This window comes from Equus przewalskii, chromosome 25 (genome assembly GCF_037783145.1).
Source record: "Equus przewalskii isolate Varuska chromosome 25, EquPr2, whole genome shotgun sequence".
Lineage (NCBI taxonomy): Eukaryota > Metazoa > Chordata > Mammalia > Perissodactyla > Equidae > Equus > Equus przewalskii.
The window spans coordinates 1945696-1962649 of NC_091855.1; the positions used below are offsets into that span (position 1 = coordinate 1945696).

At 52.8% G+C, this 16954-nt stretch overlaps 1 protein-coding gene across 4 annotated transcripts; it reads right to left on the reverse strand.

Annotated features, from left to right (window-relative positions):
* Positions 1–1830: 1830 nt before the first annotated feature.
* On the reverse strand, positions 1831–9136 carry BMP4 (bone morphogenetic protein 4). Of its 4 annotated transcripts, none has more exons than XM_008531859.2 (4): positions 8543–9136; positions 5393–5517; positions 3926–4305; positions 1831–2975 (listed from the first exon to the last, which is right to left on the reverse strand). In XM_008531859.2, the coding sequence occupies exons 3-4, from the start codon at positions 4296–4298 to the stop codon at positions 2119–2121; spliced, it is 1230 nt and encodes a 409-aa protein (XP_008530081.1). In that variant the 5' UTR covers positions 4299–4305; positions 5393–5517; positions 8543–9136; the 3' UTR covers positions 1831–2118. The 4 variants fall into 4 exon arrangements, with proteins under 4 accessions (XP_008530081.1, XP_008530080.1, XP_008530082.1 ...); XM_008531858.2 differs by having other exon boundaries at positions 8753–8926; XM_008531860.2 differs by lacking the exon at positions 8543–9136 and adding an exon at positions 6448–6559.
* Between the last annotated feature and the right edge of the window lie 7818 nt (positions 9137–16954).

The window sequence follows — 16954 nt, forward strand, 5'->3', positions numbered from 1 at the left end:
TTCCCCAGACCAAATATTTGGCTGAACAAATAAACAACATTATCCATTCCTGAAAATAAGCCAGTAGGAGGAGGAGGCGGTTGGGGGAAGGGTAGTTGCTAGAAAGTGACCTGAGCGGGCAGCCACTGGGCTCAGGACTCCCCCTCGGACAATTTGTCCAAGTGCTGGATATCTGCGAGTTCCTTTTCAATGACAAGGACATTTCAGAAAGTTGCTGGAAATCGGGCAAAACAAAGCCAGGACGCCTGAGGGGAACCTCAGGGGTTCTCCTAAATGATGTATTCAACCTCCACACCATTAATCAAAGGGCCTGCGACCTGGGGGGGCTGGAGGAGGGGGGTTGTCCCTCTTTGCAGAGGGTTTTGGAGGAACCCTGGAGTCTCGCTGCCTTTGCCTGGGGCTCTGATCGCCTCTCTCCACCTGTGCTCTCCAGGGAGCTGGGGCGTTGGCAGCCACTCCACTTCTATTTTTATTGGTTTCCACTAAGCTGCTCCTTTTGGAGGATTGTAGGACTTCAGTAATTAAAAACAAAACTGTGAACCCACCCCACACCCAAGAGCACATGGAAGAGTGTGTGTACATGAATGCAGGGGGTGCGCACACCACCACCACTCATGTCTAGTGCACTCCTGTCAGCCCACCTCACACAGACTATACAAAGACACTGCTTTTGCCCCAAGCCCATCCAAGCCTATGCAGAAAAAAATGCACATAGAAGAAATGAGCAGGCTAAAATTCCAGGGCGTCATTTAGTTGCATGTGGCAAATAAGGAAAAACAAAGGTCTCTCCTCTGGTCCTCTTTGCCCCTATATCCGTGTCATTCCAAAAAGCCATTTCTCTGCCTTGCTGGCAGCCCTAACTCAGAGAGGCTGCTCAAGCATATTAGCGTTTTCCTTTTTCAGTTTGGGCAAAAACTAAGCTTTCTCCTTGAAGAAACTCTGGCTCAGAACATCACCTCCACCAAGTACATCACTTTCTGCCCAGCTCCAGAGAAGTGGGGTGCAGCACAGAGAGGCAAGGAGAGTTGGCATTTGACTCGAGACATTGTACATAGTGGAAGACTTTTCTAGTGCCTGCTTAGAAATTCTGACCCTTCAGTATCTGATCCCCTTGCCACCCCCCACCTAGCCCAGTCTGTTGGAATGTTGAACTTGATGAAGGCTTTCATGTGGGGAATAGGAGACAAGGCAAAAGAGTCAAGCAAAACTGGAGAATTCCACCAGAGGTCTATTAAAATAGTGGTCACCAAACTTTGAAGGCACATTAAGTTTTATTGGAAAAAACCCACTTCTAAAACAAAAACAAGAAAAAAACTCCTGTTGAAAGAAAACACGCACGTACACATATGTTAATATGTGAGTGTGCAAATTAGGTTGGGTTTGAAAATGTAACCTTGGTGTCTATAATAATGGAAATGCGGTGCAGAGGTGGGAATCATTTCCCTAGAGTTGAGATTCTGCTCTGTCACAGTCAGCTGGGACAAACCTCTAACAGGTGAACAAAAACAGAAGATGTACAAGGAGCCCCAACCTGAGTCTTTAATCTGTCCTACTTCTTTCACCCCACTGTTTCTCCAAGGCATGCGCCATCCAGATGGGGGAGGGCCCTGCATCCTCGTTAACACTAAATAGAAATGGAAAACACTTCATCCTGGCAATTATCATCTTTCTACCATCAGTTTACTTCCTGTGCCTCCAACTTAATCACCTCCAGTTACCACCCTCTGACTTCTGTCCTGCCCCCAGCCCCACCTCAACAGGAAAAAAATCACGTTCCAAAGAGATGGGGCAGAAGGAATAGAGAAAAGATTAAAGAGAAAGAGAACATCATTTACCTTTAAAATAATGACTCATTTTATTTTTTCTTTTAATACGTAGTTATAAATATATTTTGTCAAAATATATGATCAATATGGTCAAAACATTTGCACGTAAAGTCATAAATAAGGTCAAGGTGAATGTTTAGGTTTTTTTTCCTTTTTTTTTTTTTTTTTAAGATAAAAGTCCAGCTGTAAGGAAGCAGTCTGTGTGTTGTGTGGGTGAGTGGCTGGGAGTGTGTGAGTGTGTGAGTGTGTGTGTGTGTGTGTGTGGGTGTGTGCCCCCAAGGCCTGCCTGTTCTCAGCGGCACCCGCATCCCTCTACTACCATCTCCTGATAATTTTTCAGCACTACCTTGTCATACTCATCCAGGTACAGCATGGAGATGGCGCTCAGTTCAGTGGGAACACAACAGGCTTTGGGGATACTGGAATTGACAGAGTTGACCAGGGTCTGCACAATGGCGTGGTTGGTCGAGTTGAGGTGGTCAGCTAGTGGAAAGGGGCAGTCCCCATGGCAGTAGAAGGCCTGGTAGCCCGGCGGGGCCACAATCCAGTCGTTCCAGCCCACGTCGCTGAAGTCCACATAAAGCGAGTGGCGCCGACAGTTCTTAGTCTTCTTCCGGGCCCGCTGTGGGTGATGCTTGGGGCTACGCTTGGCCCTCCGGCGTCGGGTCAAGGCATGTCCCCGGCCATCATGGCCAAAGGTGACCAGGAGGGGCCGGAGCTGGGCCCAATCCCCACTCCCTTGAGGTAACGCTCGGCTAATCCTGACATGCTGGCCCTGGTGGGTCCGTGTCTGATGGAGGGGAGTCACCTCGATGGCCAGCCCGTAGTTTGGCTGCTTCTCCCGGGTCCAGCGGAGGACCGCAGGGCTCACGTCAAAGGTTTCCCACCGCGTCACACTGTGGTGGACCAGCCTCGTGTCCAGGAGTCGTGTGATGAGCCGCCCAGGCACCACTTCTGCCGGGGGCTTCATAACCTCATAAACGTTTATTCGATGAAAGCCCTGCTCCCAGTCAGGGCCCTGGTCCACCTGCTCCCGGAAGAGTCGAAGCTCCGCGGACGAGATCACCTCGTTCTCGGGGATGCTGCTGAGGTTAAAGAGGAAACGAAAAGCAGAGTTTTCGCTGGTCCCTGGGATGCTCTCCAGATGTTCTGGCCACAGTTGGGGAGGAAAAGAAAAAAAAAACACATGAACTTTTTTGAGAGATTGAAAAGTCAAGAACTAGCTCAGAGTTGGGTGATAAGTGGTGAATTCTGCTTATATATGGTAGAAGCTTTTCTGGGGACATAAGCATACCTTTAATTTAAAGGAGCAGATACATGGGGCAGCTAGCTAACCAGCGAGACTCAGCTAGCCTTCCACAGGCACCAAAGACAGCATCTCCCAGTCTCCTTTGTATGTCTAATAATTTCCATGTGGTCAACTCCTTACTCCACTACCATCAGACTCCCTTTAAAGCCCTCTTGGCTTTGTGTACAGTTTTCTTTACAAGTGGTTGTAAAGAAAGAGAAGGGCCAACAGAGCAAAGGCAGGAGGAACACGCACACAGCCACCCTTGCCTCGTCTTCCACTTGTGAGTGTGTTGCTGACATTTCCCCAGCGATCTTGGAAACACAGAGCGTGCCTTGTTGATCATGTTACAGAGGGGAAAATAAATTCCAACACAGTAATGATGCTGGTGGATTAATAACTCAGATTTACTTTGGAAAAGAAACATCCGTTAGGAAACATTCAGATCAGATTACAAGGCCCCTATTGAATAGACCTGACAAACACACAGCTGTAATATTAAATTCAGTAGGTGCTTTGAAAAAAACAGACAGAAAACCTGGCAGAAAAGGCTTTGATATAGCAAAAACACACTGCTGGGGCTAGCCCACGTCTGAGTGGTGTCACTCCCCTTCCGCCGAACCCCTCCCCTCCGTCTCCAAAAAATAAATTCAGCCACAGCTCTGGAAGTTCTTGGAGGTAGGCAGCCTGGTTCCCCAGCCTCCTGGATGTGCGGCTTTGATGTAACCTGACCTCGCTCCCCCAGGGCTTCCACCGCCCCACAGCCGGCCCTGCTGGCCCTCCCCCGCCCAGACTCGGGCCAGGGACTGACCTTCGTGGTGGAAACTCCTCACGGTGTTGGCCCGACTGGCGGGGCGCTCGGGGTACTCCAGGCCGACGCTGTGGATCTGCTCTTCCTCCTCCTCCTCCCCAGACTGCAGCCGGTAGAGATCCCGCATGTAATCAGGGACGACGGCGTTCTTGCTAGGCTGCGGGCGGCGGCGCAGCCCGAACATCTGCAGAAGTGTCGCCTCGAAGTCCCGCAGGAGCTCATGGCTCTGCCCTGAGCGGCGTCCCCCCGCGTGGCCCTGAATCTCGGCGACTTTTTTCTTCCCCGTCTCAGGTATCAAACTAGCATGGCTCGCGCCTCCTAGCAGGACTTGGCATAATAAAACGACCATCAGCATTCGGTTACCAGGAATCATGGTGTCTCTGGGGAGGGGGAGGAGGTAGAAGGTTAAAAAATAAATAAACACCAATAACTAGAGAGAAACAGAGATGTCTCTGCATATGCATACAGGGCCGGAGATGGGGGGTCAAGATGTAAAACAGGTCAGAAGTATCGTTTGTACCTTCTCCCTCACACACCCCCACCGCCACCAGCTGCAGCCATGCACGGCCTGAAAGTAGGAATTGCCCTGTAATTACTTGGTCTAACTTGTTTACAGTCAAATAACCCCAAATCAGATAGCCTCCATCCTGTTAATCTTTTTTTGTCCCAACTGCTATCTGAGCCATGATCTCAGCTTGGCTTCTTCAAGGATAAACAGTTAACATTGAGGGGGTAAAAAAAAAAAAAAAAAAAAAAGTGGGGGAGGGGGAATTAAAATGCCATCGCTCTCCACTTCAGACCTTCAGCCTCTCCCCCTCTTCCTCCACCCAACCCCCTTCTTCCTCTGCCCTCCGAGCCCAACTTCCACAACTTCCAGCTGGTTCAGGGCAGGAGGGAGGGAAAGGAGGGCAGGGGGAAGGCACTGGGCGGCCGGGTCCAGAGGCCAAGTCAGAGAACATGGGATGGCAGCTGACCGAGCGGCTTGACAGTTTATTTTACTGCGGGCCGATGCGTTTGAAATGCCCAGCAAAAAGCATCTGATGGCGCCCGCTCGCTCACGCCCAAGGAAGGGGGGGATGTTTCCGGTAGCAACCTCTGTGAGTTTTGACAAGCAGCTGGGAACGCGCCACGGGGGCACTGGGGTCTCCCCAGTCAACTTAGGGCGGGGGGTGCGTAGCCCATAAGGTACAACCCCGGGCTGCAGGCCTTTCATCTCTTTACCCCCACTCGCTCCCCTTTCTTGCAAGGCACCCGACCCGAGAGCGCGAGCGGGAGCAAGCAGCACTTTAAACAGAACCGGTACGCTCAGAGCTCCAGGCTGCCCCGCCGAGAAGAAAGCGACAGCGCTGCCAGAAAGCGGAGTGTGGACTTTGGAAGGAAGGTCCTATGGGAGGGACACAAGGCGAGCAGGGGTGGAGAGGGCAGAGCGAATTCCCGGGAGGGGGCAAGGAAGAGATGTCTACTCACTGACAGAAAACAAGGCATATAATAACAGTCCATGATTCTTGACAGCCAATCTTGAACAAACTTGCTGGAAAGGCTCAGAGGAGCTGCGGCAGTGCGTTGCTCTGGATGGCACTACGGAATGGCTCCTAAAATGAATATTTGAATATAATGAGACTCTGGCGCAGACTGGCTCTGTTTTTCTTCCAGCCCCTCCGGGTCACGTGCACGCAGAGGCCCCGCCCCGCGCACGGAGGAGCCGCCCTCCCCGCGGCCGCCGGCGAAAGGGCCCGCGCGCCCTGCCCCCGCGCCCCGCCCCCCGGAGAGGCCGCCTCCGCGCCCGCCGCCGAGCCTCCCGCGGCCCCGAGCAGCTCGGGGCGGCGCTCGGCCGAGCCTTCGGCTGGTCCCCGGGCGCCGCGCGCGGGGGACGCGGCCCGCGCCTCTGCCTGGGCATTCGGTGCGTCCGGCCGGGCCCTCGAGCCAGCAGCCTGAGGCCGGAGCGTGTGGGGCGCGCTGGAGGGGCTGCGCCTTCCAGGGTGAACCCGCTCCAGCGGGGCCGCGGGGAGGGGCGGCGGAGCCTCGGCCGCTCACAGCCTCCCCACCGAGGGGCGCTTAAAAAGGACAGCGCTGCGGGACACAGCCGCGCGCACCCCGCCGCTTCCTCCCCCGGGTCTCCGCCAGGGCTCCCAGCGACAGCCAGTCCCCTGGCGAACGCTCAGATGCACCAGGCAGCCGCTTCAGCTCCCAGCCAAGAGCTGGGGACCCTGACACGCGCGGGGCCAGACGGGGAGGTGATCAGCCAGGGATCGGTGTGGGAAAGTGAGGAGGGAGCGGCCGCCAGCCTCTTTTCTCCGACTCCATTACGGGGAGAAGCTCCGCGCCGCGTCCCGCCGGGTAAAGCAAATCCCCAAAGCGAGCGGCCGGCGGGGCCATTGGCGGCGGAGGGGCGGACGCCGGCGCTCACGGCTCCGGCCGGCTCGAAAGGAGGCGTCGCCGCGGAGAGGGCGCTTCACATGTTTCGGGTCTTAATGTCCCCGAGCTTTTACAACTCCCGACCCGGCGCAGAAAGGAAATCCCACCACGTTCCCAGGGGTCGAGAAAACCGTGAACAGCTTTCGGCCTGCGCTGGACCTCGGCGTCTGCGTCTCTCTCTCTCCAGCTTCTCTGATTTTTTAACCTCCCAGTCCTCCCCCCGCCACTTCCTTCCCCCCCTTCCTCCTTTGCACCAGCTGCAGAGTCGCAGCAAATATTTCCTCAAGAATTTCGCCAGCCCACAGCTCAAGGAATTACTAGGATGTCCTAACTCTAACCGAAGATGCTGCGCGCGTGGGTCGCTCAGCACGAGGGCCTTTTCGAAAACCTGCGCTGCGACCCTGCGTCAGCCCAGGCCCGCCCCGGGGTCCCGAGTCCCACGACTCCCGCTCGAAAGCCCACTGCGCCCGCCTCCCTTTCCTGAGGCTGTTCCCGGTTCCCGCCTTGGGTCTCTTCGGAGATTGAGAGCTCAGGTCTCCCGCCTCACTCCCCCCGACAAACTTGGTTGTCTTCTTGGGGGCACTTGAGGGACGTCTTTGAGGAAGAGGAAAGAATCAAGCGCGCAGCCCTCCCGCCGCGACTGTCCGGCGTCGCCCGACTCCACGGCCGGGCTGGGAGCCCGCGGGCGCCCCTGCACGACCGTCCGCGCCTGGCCCGAGCCGCGCCACTTGTGGAGCGGCTGTAGGTTTTCCCCCTCCCGCGCCACCGCTGGGGCTGACTGCGAAAGGGTTGGGGAGAGCAGAGTTTTTTTGAGACGCCTGGAACCCTAAAAAAGCCCCATGGATGGAGCTCCAGAAATGGGAAAAGCAGATGGAGAAGGGTCGGTCCCCGCGCCGAAGGGACGGTGGAAGGGGCGGGCGCCCGGGATCCGGGACCAGACTCTGCTCCCAGGAATCTCCCCGGACGGCGGCGGGAGCGCGCGCCGCGCTGAAACCCAGGAGCTGGGGAGAGCCGGGTGTATTTCAGTTTCGGATTCGGAAGGATTCATCGCTAATCACGTTTTTCTCCCCATTTTTTTTTTAAGTTAAAAAAGATAAAAGCTGAAAAGAACTTTCATCTCCAGAAGTTTTTCTTGGGGGACGGGGATGCAACTCGTGGCGACTGTCCTTTACTTCCCTGCCCGAGTCTTCTCCCAACGCCGACATTTGTTCAGAGGTAGCCTCAGTTTACCAAGTCTATGTCTTTTGGGGTTTTAACGGCTCACAACATCTTCAGCCCACAAACCGCGACTCTCACCAACCTCCCACCTAAGCGGTGCCCAAGAGACCTGCGAGGTCGCGGGCCCAGCTCCCACGGGGAGGGGCCTGCAGCGACCCGGGAATCCCAGGACCCTGTCCCGTTGGCTCCGGGCCGGGAGGGCCAGTAAGAGCCGCGCGTCCGCCGTGCTTCTCGCCACCAACTCCCCATAGGACACGACACTGCAGGAAAACGCTCCCTGGAGTGCCTGGCACCATGGCCATCGTCCCTACAGACCCCACAGCGTGAAATGATAGAGGAGAGGCTCCTTGGATGCTGCAAGTCTACGAAAATAGCTCGTGGAAGAGGCGTGTGTGCGGCGGCAGTTCGCTAGCTCTCCCGGGGACGCCTGCCGGCTGGGGACCGGGTCTGGTGACGTCCCCCTCTACGCAGCCCCTCCGGCGGCGCACACGCTCCGGAGGCAGCTGACCTGCGCTCCCCACCGCAGAACCAGCCCGCGTTAGTGGTTTTCTCTCCACCTCGCCGCCCTCAGCTCCCTTTCGCTCTCCGGACCTCAGAGCCAACACTCTCATTTCTCTCCCGGCCCTTCCTGTCCCGGGATGGCAAAGGCCAGTCCACCAGCAGCGTGTAAGGCTCAGGACCCCGCAGTCTTCCCCAAGGACCCCCAACTAAAGGCTTCTCTTCTCTCCTCTCCTGCCCCGAACCGACCAAAGGGGTATATCGCCCGGGCTGCCGGACGGAGAAAGTGGCCTGGGTACAGGCAGTGGCAGATATGGAAGTGCCTTTCAGCGCCAGCATCCCTACCTCTAGCACCACCGTTGGAAAAAAAAAAAAAAAAATAGGCCACCTTGTGCTACAGCCACAGCCTGAGACCCCTGCTTCTCCACCCGAGGATGCGCCACGGACCCCTCTGCCCGGCGCCCCTCGCCACCTCGCCTTGCTCACCATAGGTCCCTGCAGTAGCGGGCTCGCCAGCAGCTGCTCCCGGGGACCTCTGCACGGCTGCAGTGAACCTGGGCGAGGGCCGAGGACTGGGGCGCTGCAGGCTCAAGACGGCGCGGACGCGAATCCCATCAGGGAAAGAAGCGAGATACTCAGCTCGGAGCAGCGGCGGCGTCTCAGGCCCCCGTCCCTCGGCTCCGATGCCAAACTCACCTAGCTTCCGGACCGGGCTCCGCTCTCCGTCCCTCCCTCCCTCCTCCTCTGCCCTCTTGCATCTTCTCCTTCCTCCTCTTTCCCTCTCTCTCTTTCTTTCTTTCCTTCCTCCTCCTCTTCCCCAGCAGCCCCTCCTTTCTTCCCTCCTCCCTAGCTCGCCTCCCTTTCTGGGATGGGAGCCCCGCCCACATCCTCCCATCCAGCCGCCGGGCCTCGCCTCGCAGGCCTGGGTCCCGGAAGCCCCAGCAGCGCCGGAGTCCGCAGCTGCCGCAGGGGCTGGGCCGCCGCTGCCTTCGGCTGGGGAGGCAGCCGGGGCTCACCTGGGGACCGCGTGCAGAGGTACCAGAGAGCATGCACCGACTAGTCCCCGTATCTTCCAAAAGTACCCATGGGAGTCTGGGCTTCCCTGAGTTTAGAGTAACTGCTACCCAAACTGATGATTAAAACACTGAGTAATCATCATTTACTCCGAGTAATTAGAGATAATGAAACACCTCTAAAATCAGGTTATGGAGAAAGGAGCTGTTGGATTGGTTTAAAGGGTGGCCTTCCATAAACTGTTAAAGGATTTCCAAACGTTGTGAAACAGGCTGTGCGCAGAGCTATGTGTCCAAAAGAGGTACTTCTTCCGCTATTAAAAGGTGACTTCCCTTCCAAAACACCTTTTTTTTTTTTTTGAGGAAGATTAGCCCTGAGCTAACATCCACCACCAACCCTCCTCTTTTTGCTGAGGAAGACTGGCCCTGAGCTAACATCCCTACCCATCTTCCTCTACTTTATACGTGGGACGCCTGCTACAGCAGGGCTTGATGAGCGGTGGTTGGTCCTCGCCTGGGGTTGCACCAGCGAACTGGGCATCAAAGTGGAGCACAGGAACCCAGCCGCTGGGACACCAGCAGCCCCCAAAACATTTTATTTAATGCTGCTTTTGGAAAGCCTTGGCAACGACCATCAGAAGGCCTCAATAAACAGTCTATTTCCCGCCCCCCAGGCCTAACCCTTTTCAGGACAGAGGTGGCTTGGAGACAGGCTAGGGCCATATTTTTACAGTTAGAAAAGACTTCCTAACTCAGAAGCCCTCTTAAGAACTGCCAGGGCAGTCACATCTGTTGTTGCTCTTGTTGATTTTTGCTGTTGTTTGTTTGTGGTGCACCTCCGAATCCTCAACCTCAGCAAACTGACCTTCTGAGGAGGTAACCACAGAAGCAACAACTTTTGGGCCACTGGAAGACAAGAAAAGCTATCCTTTGTTCTGGGTTGTTTTTTTTGTTGGTGGGGAAGCTTGGCCCTGAACTAACATCTGCACCAGCCTTCCTCTGCCTTGTACATGGGACACTGCCACAGCATGGTCCAGTGAGCAGTGTGTGTCCGCCAGGATCCGAACCTGCAAACCCCGGAGGCGCTGGAGAAGTGACTCACTTGACCTCAACCACCGTGCCACTGGGCTGGCCTCCCTTTGGTCTGTTTTTAACGTAAGAAGGGGGATAAGGAGTTGGCCCTTGTCTACAAGCCAGTGCTAGTAACCCTATTAGCAGGGAGGTGGCATATGTGGCTTTGACGCCTTCCCACAGAGGAGCCAGTTTCAGAGTGCCTCTGACAGAGCAGCGAGGGAGACAGCGGCTCCTCTCTGCTTTACAAACACAGAAGGGGAAGGAGGCCAGGTTAAAGGGACTGGCCCAGAGCCCCATGTCAATCCCATCCTCTGCTCTGGAGCCCAGAGCTAAGGCTGCTGCCATGGGCTGAGGGTCACAGGCCAGAGCCGGGGCAGCCAGGGGCCGGCTGGAGGAGGGAGCACTTCCTGTCCTGGCTCTCTTTCCCTGGCGGACATTACACTTCACTGCCTCAGCAAGGCATTTAGGTCTTGACCGAAACAGATAGTGGTCGAGGGTAGCTCGTTTATAAAAACTTTACGTTTACACACCTTCAGTATTTGGAAAACAGGAACTACTTCCTGTGTGGCAGGCAGACGACCAAGGGGGGACGCGCATGAGATTAGAGAAGCCACTGTGGCAGGCCAGGCCTCCTGCGGTCTTGGTCTTTCCACCAGGCCCGTGAGGGCTCTGAGCCCCAGAGTGAACCAGACAACGAAAGCAGCTGTGTGGCTCTGGCACATCCTGTCACTCCTGTGGCCTTCGTCCGGTGCTCTCAGCTGCAGAATGAAAGGGTTAGGCCCCCTTTCAGTTTGAAAATGATTTAATTTTTTAAATGGAATTTTATCTTCTTTCATTGTAAGTCACTCCTGGGCCCACTTCCTCTAAGAGCCTCTCGTTAAACAGGGCAGGGCAATGCCACCCCCTGAAAGGATGACTGACAGGATGCCCCCAACTTCCAGCGCAATCAAAAGGACATGAACTATTAATAATAACAGCGCAAAATTAAAACTCCGTTAGATAGTTACATGATGTCCATCGGGGGCAGTCAGCGTGGGTTAAATGGTCGCCGAGCCCCTAAATCAATCACTGTTGTTTTAGTCATTAACAAAATGTGTTCCTCAATATTTAAACTCAAAATCAACTGATACGTTGTGCTTAAAAGCAGGGCTTTATTTTATTTTATTTTAAGGCACCGGATAACAGTGTTTTTCCTTTCTTAAACACAAATGTTTTTGGATGGCAGATATTATCTCTCTTTTTTTTTATTGGCACCTGAGCCAACATCTGTTGCCAATCTTCGTTTTTTTTCTTTTCTTCTTCTTCTTCTCCCCAAAGCCCCCCAGTACACAGTTGTATACTCTAGTTGTGAGTGCCTCTGGTTGTGCTATGTGGGACGCCACCTCAGCATGACCCGATGAGCAGGGCCATGTCCGTGCCCAGGATCTGAACCAGCAGAACCCCGGGCCACCGGAGCAAAGCACGTGAACTTAACCACTTGGCCATGGGTCCGGCCCCAGATATTATCTCATTAAGGGCCAGATAATAAAGTGACCCACAGCCCACCCATGAGTCTATGAAACTCACAGTCCAGGAGTGTCTGGTTAAGCCACCCGACATGCCTTGTTTACACCCTGAGATGAACCTTTAGATGTGTGGTGAGAGGACTCAGCTTCAGTGCTTTTGGGAAAGCTTTATTGCTAGCCCACATTTTAGATGGGTACAAACCATCTATTATCGACTCCCTCTACTCGCTCCTCTTTTCCTTTTCTTTCTTCTCTCTCATGACCAAGAACAACTCTCTTCGCTGGTGACAGAGCAAAATCAGTCACAGCCCAGTGATCAGAGCCGGTGAGAGGAATCAGTCCAGTCTTTTCCCCATTTCAAGCTTACTTATGAATCTTGGTGTTTTCATAGAATGTAACACAGATGGACCAAATGAAACTGTACCCTTGACAGTTCTGCTGTCACAAGAGCCACTATTGCTCCTCTGGGGTGCTGCTGAAGGAAGGGCCTTCGATTGTTGGCTTTTCCTGGAGAGCATCAAGAAACAATAGCGGAAAGCAAGCCCTTGGGACAGCCATTCTCAGGGTGTGTTCTGAGGACAGTCGGCTCCAGAACAAGGCTGGAGGGCTGACATGGTGCAGACCTCCTGGCCTTGCCTGCCTGAGATCTGGACCCAGAAATCTATATTTTTCCCAAGGTTCCCTCTCGATTCTGAGCATGCTAAAGCTTGAGAACTACTATTTTAAAAGTTATTTCACGTATATTTTCATGACTGATAGATACCACTAAAAGGCTGACACCTAGACATTATTGAACAGGCAAGGAAAATATTGGCTTGTGCTTCATAAACTGTTAAATATGGTAATTACGGTCTTACTATGCTTAGAACACACCAAATAGGTCTTTGCAAGTGAGAAGGTTTCTAATCCTACAGAGGGAGGAGCTCTTGCTTCTGGGTCTTCAGTGAACCATCACATCAGGTCTTTAAAAGGTCTTCTTTGCCAAATAAGTGCCTGTCGAAGCTGTGGAGGGGTACTTGGAAGGAATTTCCAGCATCATTGCTGACTTTAGAGAAGCAGTAAGATAGTTAAGTTGAAACAAAAATTACAACGGATTTCCAAAACTGGCCAAAGCCATTCATTTTTCTCTTATTAATATTTACCATTTGTTACATATTTACTGTCTGGCCCTTACAACAACCCTCATAAAATCCGTGTTCTACAGATGAGAATCTGAAATTTAGAGAGGTCGCTCTAAAGTCGCTCAGTCACATAGCTAGTAGGTGGCAGACCCAAAATTCAGACCAGGTCAGTTTGTGTCCACCTCCACATGCCAGTGAGCTGGGCCTGCAGAGGGATGGAGCCCATGGCCACGGCTTCTGACTAAACAAGGCCCGCCCTGGAGACTTTCCCAAGGCCGAGGCACCAACTGCTGCTCCATCCTTGTGGCGTGCTGCTACAGAGGATTTGGGGGTATTTTCCCAGTTCTTAGAAGACAGAACAACATCAGGACCCAGAAGCTTATCTCCTCCTGATCTGATCACATAGCCCCCCTTAGGGTGACAATGTATGTGACTTTCCTGGGAAAAGGCTGTGATCTTGAGAAAGAAGCTGCTTGCCTCTGGTGGGCCCTGTTTTCTTCATTGTGAAATTCAAGCACTGACCAGTTTCCTCACAGATCTTTCTTAGGCCCCAAGACCAAGAAGCAATAGATCCAGTAGTTAAAATCATCATCAAATGCCTTAACTTCCAGAGTGTTAGTTTCCTCATTCATAATCTGAGAATAGCAATCTCTGTCTCATAATGTTCTTATAAGCAGTAAATGAGTTAATGTAATAAAATGGCAGGCTCATAAGTGCTCAATACGTATTAGCTATTATTATTACTCTTTGCTAAGATAATGATTCATGAACAAAGTAAGTGAGGAGCCACTCTGGTATTGAGTTTTATTTACAATTAGTGATAAACTTTTTAAAAGCAAGGGTTCTGTCTCACGTTGACTTTGTAACCGTTGGTGCTGCACACATCTCAGGTGCTGATGGAACAGAGCCCTTGTACGTGCATCAGCACATGCTGAGTTAGCTTTCCTCAAGATTTGTCTATATAGAGCTGACCCGTGGACACGTCTCTGCCAAGGTCACTAATAACTATCAAAGTGGACAGTCATCAACTACTGAGAGCAAGGAAATAGTTGACACCTCGGAAGCATTTTCCAGCTCTGATTTTTCTGATCTCTAACACCTCTGACTTTTAACAATTTTCCTCCATGCTTCTTGCTAAAATGTAAACCCGTTTCTTTTACCCTGGTCTGGAGAAGACATTTAAACCTGCTTGCAAAGTGTACCTTCTCCAAACATTTGAGACTGTTGTCAATCTTTGATATGCCTCACTAAAAGCAAAATAATCCTGGATTCTATTTTCTCATGAATAAATTAAAATAAAGTGCAGTACTACTTCAGTTCCCTATGCCTCAAATGGTTTGTTGTCTTGCTACTTTCTGGAATACAGTTCTTTTTTCTTTTCTTTTCTTTTCTATTTTTTTTTTGAGGAAGATGAGCCCTGAGCTAACATCCACTGCCAATCCTCCTCTTTTTTTTTCCCCTGAGGAAGACTGGCTCTGAGCTGACATCCGTGCCCATCTTCCTCTACTTTATATGTGGGATGCCTGCCACAGCATGGCTTGACAGGTGGTGCATAAGTCTGCACCTGGGATCCAAACTGGCAAACCCCAGGCTGCCAAAGCGGAACATGCGAATATAACTGCTGTGCCACCAGGCCAGCCCCCGGTTCTTTTTTCTTAATCCTTCAAAATAGACCACTGAAAGTGGACAGAGGGTCAGGCCTGGTGGCCTGATGGTTAAGTTTGGTGTGCTCCACTTCAGCGCCTGGGTTGGGTTCCTGGGCATGGACCTACACCACTTGTCTGTCAGTGGCCATGCTGTGGTGGCTCACATACAAAAAGAGGAAGATTGGCAACAGATATGAGCTTAGGGCAAATCTTCCCTCGCAAAAAAAAAGAAGAAAGAAAGGAAGGAAGGAAGGAAAGGAGGAAGGGAGGAAGAGAGAAAATGGACAGAGTTCTAATCAAGGCCTCCGACAGTTCAAATGGATTAAAAGGCTGCTTTTACATCTTGACATTTTAACATGTTAATGGGAGATGGGGCATGGATATTGAAACTCCTCCCTTTCTAAGGAGGGGTTATCACAAAGAGCATGGGTTGGCGCAGAGCGGAGGATATTTGGCTTCTCCCTGTTTCAGGCTTCCTCTCCTAACAAAGGGTCAACTGCATCCACCTGAGTCTACAGCAGGGATGCTGTTTGGAAATAAATCATTATAGAATGTATCAAGAAGGTTAAAACCTTGGAATGTCTTTGTTCTCAGCACACACATCCTTCTCATTCTCTCTCTTTCTCTCCCTGTTGTGTGAACAGTATGACCTGGATAAAAAATGCAGTGTCACTACGGGATGAGTTTTGGAAACAGGAGCTGAGTCCTGCGTGGCCAGCGGGCTGTGTCAAATGAGTTGTGCTTTCCCAACTAGATGTCAACGGGGCGATACCATCTAACCTTCTCCCCTCGATTCATGCTAACAGCGTTCTAGTTTTTTTGCAAGGAAAGCTTTGTCCAAAGGGGTGTGTGATCTAAGTTTTTATTATATAAATAAAACTTGGATGTTTTTACAAATAGCCTAAATATTTTATGGTCCTTGAGGGGTGGAAAGAGTCTTTTTCATCAATGTTCACTTCAAAAATAAATGTATTTTGGGGCCAGCCCAGGGGCACAGTGGTTAAGTTCGCACACTCTGCTTGACAGCTGGGGTTGGCAGTTCAGATCTGGGCGTGGACCCACACACTGCTCATCAGCCAGGCTGTGGCTGCATCCCACATACAAAATAGAGGAAGACTGGAACAGATGTTGGCTCAGGGACAATCTTCCTCACCAAAAAGAAAGAGGTATATTATTTGTAACCCCCTCAGGGATTATGTATAGCTGTAATAAACACAAAAAAGCTTGTTGATGTTCACTTTGTGAAAATTTGCCAAGTTGTATACATGAGATTCGTGCACTTTTCTATTAGTGTTATATTTTAATAGAAGTTTACCAAAATATGCACTTGAAGTGATTTTTTAAAGTTATTTTCTTTGACCATCATTTGAAGCCCACCAGCAAGAGACAGTGTCCCCCTAGTCACCTCAGGTAACCAAGGGCTTGAGCAAGGCAAGCAAGAAGCACAGACTGTAGTCTCCTGGTGGTCACAGTGCAGAAGGAAGAAGCGACCTCTGGCTTCAGGGAATCCACTATAGGGCCTCGCAAAGAAGAGCAGTTGCACCAACCCAGGCCTGGCCTCTGGGGAGCAGAGCAGCCGAAGGTGGAGGGCCAGATGTCTGGCCCGCCTGCACTGTCCTCCAGCCAGGGGAGGACCGGATGGCGAAGCCAGAGGAGAAACTCCGGGAGGCATCTGAGCTTTATGCTGAGCTCCCCTTACTCAGTTCTGGCTGTAGGCTCGGTCTGGGCATTGCAAAGCCACAGTCTCTGGGGAAAGAAGGCCAGGACACCAGATAGTATTTATTAGGACAGAAATGCACTACCCCCAAAAGAGAAGTAATGGCTTCCGATAAGGAAATAGGCTGCATCCCCGATTCTGGGAGCCCTGGGCCTGAGGGGTGGCTGGGGGCAGGTTGGTCATAGAGAAAATGGGACTCCGAAAGCGCGCCTCTCTGGATGCCTCGCCAAAGCCCAGTCCCAGCTCAGATGCCTAGAGACAGGTCTCAAGAGCACGTGGCCGGGGTGTGGTCCGTTGGGGCCTCGCGTCCCCAGGACTAGGCTCAGAGATCAGCAAACTCAAATTCAAGGAGTTAAGAGAAATGAAGACGGGATGTTGAGAGGCTGAGCTGCGAGTAAACAAAGCATGGGGGGAGAGCCGGCAGGAAAGGGGCCAGGCTGCGTGTGCAGAGCAGCGAGGACCCTCCCCGCCTGCCCTGCCTGCAGGGCGCTGGGACGGAGCGGCGGGACCCGGACCCTCCGAACCACGCTTGCCCTTCGTGACTGCAGACGCGCAGCAGGCCGGGGACACGAGCCTCGCCAGCCCGTGTCCCCCATTCCTCGCCAACCGGCAAGTGGGGACCTGTTCCAGCTCCTCATCCCCTTGCCCTCTCTGGTCACACGGGGGGTTGGGCCTCCCCAGGGTCCCCTAAAGAAACGTGCGTCCCTGAGGCCCGAGGGCCAAGGGAGGAGGCTCGGGAGGCTGCGGCGCCCTGCCCTCGGGCACTCCTGGCGCGTCCCGGCGGCGACGCCCTAGCAGGCGGCCCAGGGTATCTGCAGGGTG